At 40.0% G+C, this 10,999-nt stretch overlaps 1 protein-coding gene across 1 annotated transcript in view; it reads left to right on the forward strand.

The window, feature by feature from the left end:
- Positions 1–10,256, forward strand: part of SPMAP2L (sperm microtubule associated protein 2 like) — a 70,731-nt gene extending 60,475 nt beyond the window's left edge. Inside the window, 2 exon segments of the mRNA XM_064367430.1 lie at positions 7,556–7,731; positions 9,928–10,256. Coding sequence (XP_064223500.1) covers positions 7,556–7,731; positions 9,928–10,042 — 291 coding nt within the window. The 3' untranslated portion in view covers positions 10,043–10,256.
- Positions 10,257–10,999: the final 743 nt, after the last annotated feature.

A 10,999-nucleotide genomic window follows, 5' to 3' on the forward strand; every position in this document is an offset into this window, starting at 1 on the left:
TTTTATTACATTAAGTTATATCCCTTGTATGCCGATTTTGTTGAGAGTTTGCTGGATTTTGTCAAATGCTTTTTCTGCATCTATTGAGATGATTATGTGATTTTTGTTTTTAATTCTATTTATGTGGTGTATCGCATTTATTGACTTGTGTATGTTAAACCATCCCTGTGTCCCTGGTATAAATCCCAAGTATCAAGTTCAAAATTATAGATGGCTAAAAGGTTCATTCAATGTGCAAGATAAACAAATGGATTGTAAGGTAATAGAGTATAAAAAGTTCATTCACATAGTTTAAAATGGTAGTTTTTGCAACTACCGTTTAAGAAACTAGTATTTTTCAAGTTGTAGCATCAAGGAAAAATATTCACAGTTGTCTGAAAAGGCTCGTGGGCTCAATTGATCTTCCTGCCACAGCCTCCCAAAGTGCTGGTGTTACAGACATAATCCACCACACCCAGCCTTATGGTTCTTTCTAAGTTGAAAATTAATTAAGGAAAGGAACTGTATCTTATTATCCTTTGTTGTGTCTTACATACTATAATTGACTAAGAAATATTCGTTTAATAAATTGAATAAGTAAATGATTATTTTAAATCTTTTTAGATCATAAGCCTTAATTGAAAGCAATGGTTATCATATATTTTTTGATTTTCCCAGAGCCTGAGAGGAGAGAAAGCTTTATTCATGGTTAAAAGGGCTTAAAATGCTTAATTAGTACTTTGTTGTGTTGTAGAGAGAGGTAGGATCTTCAGTTTGAATGTTACCTCTACCTCTTACTATATAAACTTAAATAAATTACTGATTCTCGTAATACCTTAGTTTCTGCTTTAGGTAATTAGAAATAAAAATGATACTCTAGGTGAGGAATAAATGAATCAATATATTATGATTTGGATTTGTGTTCCAACCCAAATCTCATGTAGAATTGTAATCCCCAATGTTGCAGGAGGGACCTGGAGGGAGGTGATTGGATCATGAGGGTGGATTTCCCCCTTGCTGTTCTTGTGGTCATGCATGAGTTATCAGGAGGTTTGGTTGTTTAAAAATGTGTAGCACCTTCCCCTTTACTGTCTCCTGTTCCCACCATGTAAGATGTGCTTCCCCTTTGCCCTTCTGCCATGATTGTAAGTTTTCTGAGGCCTCCCCAGCCATGCTACCTGTACACCCTGCAGAACCACGAGCCAATGAAACCTCTTTTCTTTATAAATTACCCAGTGTCAGGTAGCTCTTTATAGCAAAGCAAGGATGGACTAATGCACAATACATGTGAAACACTATCAGTGTTAGTATCATCATCGTAATCATCATCATCATACATTAAACAGCACAAGAAGGGATTTGGAAAATACCTGAATATTTTTCCACCCACAGTTAGAGTCCTATTTTATTTCCAGTTATTGATTATATACCCCTTCAAAGTTTTGTGGTAAGCTTCGATATTTAATACAAGTAATTTAAGTAGAAGATCATGTAATTTGGACAAATTTCCACAATTCAGATAGTGAACAATAACTTGGGAGTCTAGTGGGGACATGTATGGTTCTGCTTTTCTTCTTATTGGCTTTGGTTTCCTTTTCTTATCTATTCCAATTAGAAAAGAGACACTTAAATTCACTTTAAGCATGGTGATTTGTGATAATATGTGTCCCAATTTCCAAAGGGCAAAAATAATTATGAACAAAGCTAAGTCTACCCTTTATGGCAGGGATCCCTAACCCCTGGGCTGTGGACCAGTACAAGTCTGTGGCCTGTTAGGAATCAGGCAGCACAGCAGGAGGTGAGCAGGAGGGTGAGTGAGCATTACCACCTGAGCTCCACCTCCTGTCAGATAAGCAGTGGCATTAGATTCTCATAGGAACGTGAACCCTATTGTGAACTACGCATGTGAGGGATCTAGGTTGTTCTCTCTTTATGATAATCTAATGCCTGATGATCTAAGTTGGAACAGTTTCATCCCCAAACCATCCTTTTCCCAACACTGTCCATGGAAAAATTGTCTTTTCCGAAACCGGTCCCTGGTGTCCAAAAGATTGGGGACCACTGCTTTATAGTATTCTCATTTGGTGGAGCTGAGCCTGGCCTCTTTGGCTAAGTTTTTCAGTTCACAAATCACCATTACCATTTATCTCTGAATCAGTATGTAACCTTATTTGCTATTACCTCCATGTCTTTAGTTTAACAGTTAAATTCCTGAAAAGCTGGGTTGGAATCCATGCAATCTAGTTTGAGAGAGGAGATGGAAATGGATCCTTTCAGCTGTGATCATAGGTTACTGCAAGATTCTCACCTGTTCTGCTTGAGAAGTCTGGCCCAGAGGTCAAATTATACTTTGTAATCTTTAACTAGACAGTGTTTATTATTTGATGCTTATAAGTACTGTTTTATTTTTCTCTTGTACATGCAAACCAACATTTCACTTTCTACCCTGAGTGCGATTCCAACTCCAAGAATTGTAGATCTTGCCCACCCAAGGATCAAGTTAGAGGGTCTGTGCTATGAAAGACAAAGAACTGAACTGCCCATCCGTCCTGTAAGCCATCACTACCTTGGCATCCTTCATTTCACTTTCTGGCTGCTCCTAGGATGCTATTTTGCCTCTATAGGGCATAGCCCAAAGTCATTGGCAAAGAGAATCTGAGAAGAGTGGTCTGCGACAGGAAGAGAGACCTAGCTATATGATAGGGAGAGAGGGAAAGGGGTAGAGTGTCAAGAGCATGGGCTTTGGAGTTCAGTTTTAAAGCTGGGTTCAAATTGCAGCCTTATCTCTATAAGCTCTATGATGTTGGAACAACCTTCCTGAGCTTTATTCATTCAACAAATATTTGGATGCCTACTGTGAGCCAGGCAGTGATCCCAGTGAACAACATGGAGCTCTATGCTGATCAGGGGAGACAAACAATAAGTTAGTCAATAGATAATGTCAGATCATGATCAATGCTATGAGGAAAATAAAACAGAAAATGAATGACTATGGGTCTGGGTGGTAAGCTACTTTGCCTGTGGTAGTCAGGGAAGGCCTCTCTAAGGAAGGAACATTTGACTGATAAGAAGGAGTCAACCAAGTGAAGATCTAAAAGAATATCCCAGTAAAGGGAAGAGCATATGCCAAAGTACTAAAGTTGGAATGCACTTGAAGTTGGGTGGAGCAAGGTAAGCTAGGGAATTGTGGAGATAGCGGTCCTCACTGAGAGATCTGCTGTGTTCAGCAATAGCAGGTAAGTCATGGTACTCAGTGCAGAGCCTAAGTCATGGCACTCAGTGCAGAGCCTGGAACCTTCAATGGCTTCCCTCCCTCTTCCTCCTTGACATTCCCCACCATCAATTTCGGTGCCAACTAGGTGTCATATCCCAGTTAGGTTTTCAAAAAATGAGTAATGATCATGTTGCCAAAGGAGGTAGGACCAGTTTCACCTAGTTTCAAGAAACCTGGTGATTTAATATGGAATTCTGTTAGGAAAGAAAACCATTCTGGAAATCAAACACCCTTGGGAGAGTATCTTAAGTTTACCAAAGTGACTTGTGACTGTCAGGCAAATGACTTTATTCTCAGTTTTTTGGTATGTAAAAACGGAAGTAATACAGATCTTTTCTTAATTGCTAGGATTGTTTGGGTTTATTTTTTAAGGTCTTTAGAAAAGAGTAATACCACTATAGAAAATCATACTCTTAGAATCTGAAATAAATCTGCACCAGTGCAATGCAGAATACTTTTGAGACTACTGAGAGTGGTGTTAGCCACCTTAATTCTTTTGTTTGTTTGTTTGTTTTTAGACAGTGTGTTGCTCTGTTGGCTAGGCTGGAGTGCAGTGGCACAATCATGGCTCACTGCAACCTCAACCTGCTGGGCTTAAGTGATCCTCCCACCTCAGCCACCTGAGCAGCTGGGACTACAGGCATGTGCCACCATACCCAAGTTTTAAAGATTTTTTTGTAGAGACAGGATCTCACTAAGTTCAACTGATCCTTATGCCTCGACCTCCCAAAGTGCTAAAATTATAGGTGTGGGCCATCATGCTTAGCCCCACCCTAATTCTTTTGAGTGAGCATTTAAAAGAGAATAGTAGATGCCTTCCTAGATATTTTACCAATAAAACAACATAACAGAAAGACAAATCTGGTAGATGTGGTTTTCAAAGTAAGACCAAAAGGAGTCAGTCAATATATGTTTATTCAGTACCAACTATGTGCCAGTCCTAATTTTAGCTTTTAGCAAACAGGTAATTCCCCTTGAGGAGCTTATATCCTAATGGGGAGAAATACAGACGATAAACAAAGTGATAAATGGGCTAATGTGAGTGTTGACATGTGCTGTGAAGAAGATTAAGTAAGTACTGCAGAAGAGGGTAATTAGGCTGATCTGTCTTGGCTAGTCAGGGAAGACCTTGAGGATGTGATGTTTGAGTCTAGAAGCTTGAGTGAGGGAGAGGCAGCCAAGCCAAGGCTGAGAGAAGTTTTTTTTCAAGAACTAGCAAGTGCAAGGGTCCCGAGAGGGAAGGAGCTAGTCCAGGGGGCCTGTGTGGCTGGACATAGGGATCAAGGGGAGGAGAGGAGGAAGATGAAGTCAGAGGGGTGAGGCAGCAGGCAAATCATGTAGGGCCTTGTAGGCCACAGAAGGAACCTAAGTGATATGATTTGGCTCTGTATCCCCACCCAAATCTCACCTTGAATTGTAATAATCCCCACATGGCAAGGGAAGGACCAGGTGGAGATAATTGAATCATGGGGGTGATTTCCCCCATGCTGTTCTGATGATAGTGAGTGAGTTCTCATGAGATCTGATGGTTTTATAATGGGCTTCCCCTTTCGCTGGGCTCTCACGCTCTCTCTTGCCTGCTGCCATGTAAGACATGCCTTTGCTCCTCCTTTGCCTTCTGCCATAATGGTGAGGCCTCCGCAACCATGTGCAACTGTGAACCCATTAAACCTCTTTTTCTTTAGCAGTATGAAAATAGACTAATACATTTAGTATATGTATTTTTTTTGAGACAGAATCTCACTCTGTCACTCAGGCTGGAGAGCAGTGGTGCTGTCATGGCTTACTGTAGCCTCAACCTCCCTGGGCTCAAGTGATCCTCCCACCTCAGCCTCCTGAGTAGCTGTGACCATAGACATGCACTACCATCCCCAGCTAATATTTTTTTTTTTGCTCAAAATTATTTTTTATTATTTAAAAAACTTTTTTTATTTTAAGTTCTGGGATACATGTGCAGAATGTGCTGATTTGTTACATAGGTATACGTGTCCCATGGTGATTTGCTGCACCTTTCAACCAGTCACCTAGGTTTTAAGCCCCATATGCATTAGCTCTTTGTCCTAATGCTCTCCCTCCCCTCACACACACCCTGCCCCTGACAGGCCCTGGTGTGTGTCATTCGCTTTCCTGTGTCCATGTGTTCTCATTGTTCACTTCCCACTTATGAGTGAGAACATGTGGTGTTTGGTTTTCTGTCCCTGTGTTAGTTTGCTGAGGATGATGGCTTCCAGCTCCATCCATATCCCTGCAAAGGACATGATCTCATTCCTTTTTATGGCTGAGTATATTCCATGGTATGTATTTACCACATTTTCTTTATCCAGTCTACCATTGATGAGCATTTGGGTTGGTTCCATGTCTTTGCTATTGTGAATAGAGCTGCAGACACTTCTCTAAAGAAGACATATATGTGGCCAACAAACATATGAAAAAAACCTCAACATCACTGAGCATTAGAGAAATGCAAATTAAAACCACAATGAGATAGTGTCTCATACCAGTCAGAATGGCAATTATTAAAAAGTCAAGAAACAACAGATGTTGGTGAGGCTGTGGAGAAATAGGAATGCTTAAAACACTGAAAGCATTGGCAACAAAAGCCAAAATAGACAAATGGGATCTAATTAAATTCCAGAGCTTCTGTACAGCAAAAGAAACAATCATTGGAGTGAACCAGAAACCAACAGAATGGGAAAAAATTTTTGCAATGTACCCATCTGACAAAGGGCTAATATCCAGAATCTACAAAGAACTAAAGTAGATTTACAAGAAAAAAACAAATCCATTCAAAAGTGGGCGAAGGATATGAACAGACACTTTTCAAAAGAAGACATATATGAGGCCAACAAACATATGAAAAAATGCTCATCATCACTGGTCATTAGAGAAATGCAAATCAAAACCACATGGAGATACCATTTCATGCCAGTTAGAATGGTGATCATTAAAAAATGTGGAGACAACAGATGCTGGAGAGGATGTGGAGAAATAGAAACACTTTTACACCATTGGTGGGAGTGTAAATTAGTTCAACCATTGTGGAAGACAGTGTGGCAATTCAAGGATCTAGAAATAGAAATTCCATTTGACCCTGCAATCCCATTACTGGGTATATATCCAAAGGATTATAAATTGTTTAATTATAAAGACATATGCACATGTATGTTCATTGTGGCACTTTTTATAATAGCAAAGACCTGGAACCAACCCAAATGCCCATTGATGATAGACTGGACAAGGAAAATGTGGCACATATACACCACAGAATACTATGCAGCCATAAAAAATGATGAGTTTGTGTCCTTTGTAGGGACATGGATGAATCTGGAAACCATCATTCTCAGCAAACTGACACAAGAACAGAAAATCAAACACTACATGTTCTCACTCACAGGCAGGTGTTAAACAATGAGAACACATGGACACAGGGAAGGGACCATCACACACTAGGGTCTGTTGGGGGGTGCTAGGGGAGGGACAGCAGGGGGTGGGAAGGTTGGGGAGGGATAACAGGGGGAGAAATGCCAGATATAGGTGACAGGGGGATGGAGGCAGCAAACCACATTCCCATGTGTGTACCTATGAAACAATCCTGCATGATCTGCACATGTACCCCAGAACCTAAAGTACAATTAAAAAAAAATCTATATATCTCTCTCTATATATATAAAAGAAAAAAAAAAGAAATAGTAATGCTTTTACACTGTTGGTGAGAAAGTAAACCAGCTAATTTTTGTGGTGTTTTGTTTTGTTTTGTAGAGATGGGGTTTTGCAGTTTTGCCCAGGCTAGTCTTGAACTCCTGGGCCCAAGTGATCTGCCCACCTCAGCCTCCCAAAGTGCTAGGATTACAGGCACAAGCCATTGTGCTCAGCTGGGCCTAAGTATTAGTTTTAGCAAGATGGGAAACAACAGGATGGGTTTAAAGCCTGGTAATGACTTGATCTGATTTGGCTTTCAGCTCCATCTATATCTGGTCGTGCAATACTGGTAATGACTTGATCTGATTTAGGCTTTAGAAAGTACTTAGCCCATGAAGTTGTTATGATGACTAAGTGGGAATGATTTAGGTAAAGCACTTAGAACACTGTCTGGCTCATAGAACACACTCATTACATGTTCATTCTCTCCCTCAGTAAGTGTCATGGCAGGCCACAGAGTACAGGAGCAAGGATGAGAGCAGGCAGACCAGTTGTAGTTAATTCAGAAGAGAAATGATTGTGACTCAAGTAGGGATACAGCTGTAGACATAGAGAAATATAAAATTTGGGATATATTTTTGTGTCTCTTTGTTTCCACTATAGGTAACCCCTGCTGCCATGCTAGCTAAATCTGGCCCCCGAACAATAGCTCTAGCTAAGTCCAAGTCTGTTCATCAAGATTATCTACCTGATCGTGATGCCCACTGGCCAGTAACTTATGCTGCTACTCATTCCAAAGCATCGCCCAGGATTCAGGAACTAGCTAATCCAAATAAGAGGTATGCTAATTTCAGGCTAAAGTGGGACAGGAAAGGCTGGGATTCTGGGAAGAGGGAGAAAGCTGGCCTTGTAAGACAAATGAAAAGAGTTGTAGAAATACAAAAAAAAATTCAAAAACATCTTACTTAATGCATTACATTTATTATGACACATCTGTAGTATTCTTACCCTAAATATAAGGCTACAGTTAAAAGGTTAGTGAAAACTTTTACAGTTAAAAGTTAGGTATTGCAACTTTGATCTAGGATGGGGCAGGTGGATCACATCTGTAATCCCAGTGCTTTGGGAGGCCAAGGCGGGAGGATGGCTTGAGGCTAGGAGTTAGAGACCACCTTGGGCAACATAGTGAGTCCCCCATCTCTACAAAAAATTCTTAAAAAAAAAAATGGTCAGGCATAGTGGCTCATACCTGTAATCCAAACACTTTGGGAGGCAGAGGTGGGCAGATCACTTGAGCCCAGGAGTTCAAGACTAGCCTGGACAAAACATCAAAACCTCATCTCTACAAAACAAAACAAAACAAAACACCACAAAAATTTGCTTGAGCCCAGGAGTTTTAAAACAGCCTGGACAACAAAGTGAGACCCCATCTATTCAAAAAAATAAAAAAAAATTATCCAGATGTGGGCATGTGCCTGTAGTCCTAGCAACTTGGGAGGCTGAGGCAGGAAGTCACTGAGTCCAGGAGTTTGAAGTTACAGTGAGCTATGATATATACCAATACACTCCAGCCCAGGCAATAGAGTGAGACGACCCTGGCTCTAAGAAAAAGAAAGGAAAAAAGAAAAAGAAACTTAAGATCTAAAAGACAGCCTTATAAATATGTGTATGGAATTACTTATCTAACATACATTATTAAGTGAAACAAGTTCTAAGCACAGCAGGTAATATGTTGCAATGTGTGTAAGAAAAAAAGACATATATGCCATGTATTTGTTTGCATATGCCTATAGTATCTCAGAAGGGTATACAAGAAGCTTGTAACAATGGGTGCCTTTGGGAGTCCAGAGAACTGGGATAGGAAGAAGACTTATTTTTCAGTAAATAGGTTTTTGTGTTTTTCCAATGTTTTGCATCAGGTACATGTATGGCCTAATGGAAATAGATAAGAATATATAGTTAACAAAGAAAAACATTGCCTCTCATTTCTATATATTTTTTGGAGGACCTCTTAACTTGCCCTAACCTCAATTAATTTTGTTGCCTTGAAGGATAACATCTGATCCCTCTTTTTAAGCATCATTAGCAAAACCTAGAAGAGGCAGAAAAAGCTGTGGAAGTCTTGAGCTCAGGGAAAGGGAAATATGTTAGTCTTATATAATGGCATTTTAAAAATGCTACAATGCGTTTATCCTTTAAAAAAATGAATTTGCCATCAGATGAAATGAAGCTCATTCTCTGTTCATTAAAGAGAAGAGGCTGGGCAGTTGGCTCACACCTATAATCCCAGCTCCTGCTTTGGGAGGCCAAAGCAAGCAGATCACTTGAGCCGAGGAGTTTGAGACCAGCCTGGGAAACATGATGAAACCCTGTCTTTACTAAAAATACAGAAAAAATTAGCTGGGTGTGGTGGCACAGTTCTGTAGTCCCAGCTACTCTGGAGGCTGGGGTAGGAGGATCACTTGAGCCTGGGTGGAGGAGGTTGCAGTGAGCAGAGATGGCACCGTTGCACTACAGACTGGGTGACAGAGTGAGACCCTGTCTCAAAAAAATAATAAAATTTTAAAACAGCAAAGAGAAGAATACGATCAAGTGCGTTATCAAGGTTTTATCCTGGTGACAAAATTATTTGGTGGTAAGGTGCTGAGAGTGGCCAACTTCAAAAATTTTGTTTTTTTAAGTCTACCAGAGAATACTCTGGCTTATTTTAACATTGCCAAATTATGTTATGGTAAATGATACAAACTCAGGTCTGCCTGATTCCAAAACTCAAGTTCAAGACTGAGCAACTTCCTGAATTTACCTTCTGGGGAAAGAGAAAAGGTTTTGGAATCTGACAGACTTGCAAATCTGTATTTGTCCATAGATCATTCATTCAACTTCTCTGAGCCTTGATTTCCTTATCTGTACAGTGGAGGTCATGAAAATAAAATGCAATAATATCACAGTACCTAACATAGAGTGGATACTTGAGAAACATTAGTCACCTTCTCTTTTCATTTTATTTCAGGCTGATTTCTTTTTCCTTATTTCAGGGCTCCTGTGCATATTGTTTATTACGATCCAGATGTCTTTAAAGTTAAGCCAGCTGCTTTGAAAGCCCATTGTCCTCAAAGGATCCAGGAGTTGGCACAACCTCTTTCACGTTAAATACAGAAAGCTACGTCAGACCCTGGTTATGTATCTAGAACACGTATTAGATGGCTTAGTTTCCTACTGTGGTACTGTCAGTTTACATTCACCCCTTGCTTCTCCTCCCAGAAAATGAGACCTTTAAGGAAAACCACTATGATCAGCAAATAGCAATTGTTGCTGTTACCTGTCATTGACTCTTTAGCAGGCTTGAGGACTCTGGCATGCAATAAATGAGAAAACGAGAGACTGCCTTATTAGCCTTACTATCTCCTCACAAGCATCTTGGCTGCCTCATTGCTGTGGCTGACCTGAAGAAACGCTCTTCCTTATATCTATGGGTTTTGCTTTTCCTTTCCCAGTGAGTTCCATGTTCCCCAGTAGCTGATCCTGCCTCAGTCCCTTCTCCAGTAAGTCCTGGGAAATGAAATCATTCTTTGTGTTGCTTCAGCATCCCCTTATTACTTAGAAAAAAAAAACAGTGAAAAAGTGAAGCTCTTTTGGGAAAATTAAAATATTTTTTATAATCTATAAATATGATTTACAATTGAAATTTAGGGAACAGCTTAACTTAAATGATGACATCACCAATATCTGATCCTTTACTCATGCTCTGGGTCACTTACCATGAATGGCAGAACAAGCAAGATGTCTGGTAAGCATTAAAATTCTCTGTAAAATTGGATCTGCCCAGAGTTTTATTCTCTCCGTAGATCAGTATTTTACAAATTAAACTAGTTGGTATCTTTCATCTTGGGACCTAACATCTTGTGACTCTAACTTATTTGGGTGACTATTGTTAAGTTTTTATTATCGTCTTGCTTGAATTGTTTCCTTTTTGTTTGTTTTTTAAATGGAGTCTCAATCTGTCTCCCAGGCTGGACTGCAGTGGCTTGATCTCAGCTCACTGCCATCTCTACCACCCAGGTCCAAGCAATTCACCTACCTCAGCCTAATCAATAGCTGGGCTATAGG

The sequence above is a fragment of the Aotus nancymaae genome, unplaced genomic scaffold (genome assembly GCF_030222135.1).
Source record: "Aotus nancymaae isolate 86718 unplaced genomic scaffold, 86718_ANA_hifiasm-v0.15.2.pri h1tg000006l, whole genome shotgun sequence".
NCBI lineage: Eukaryota > Metazoa > Chordata > Mammalia > Primates > Aotidae > Aotus > Aotus nancymaae.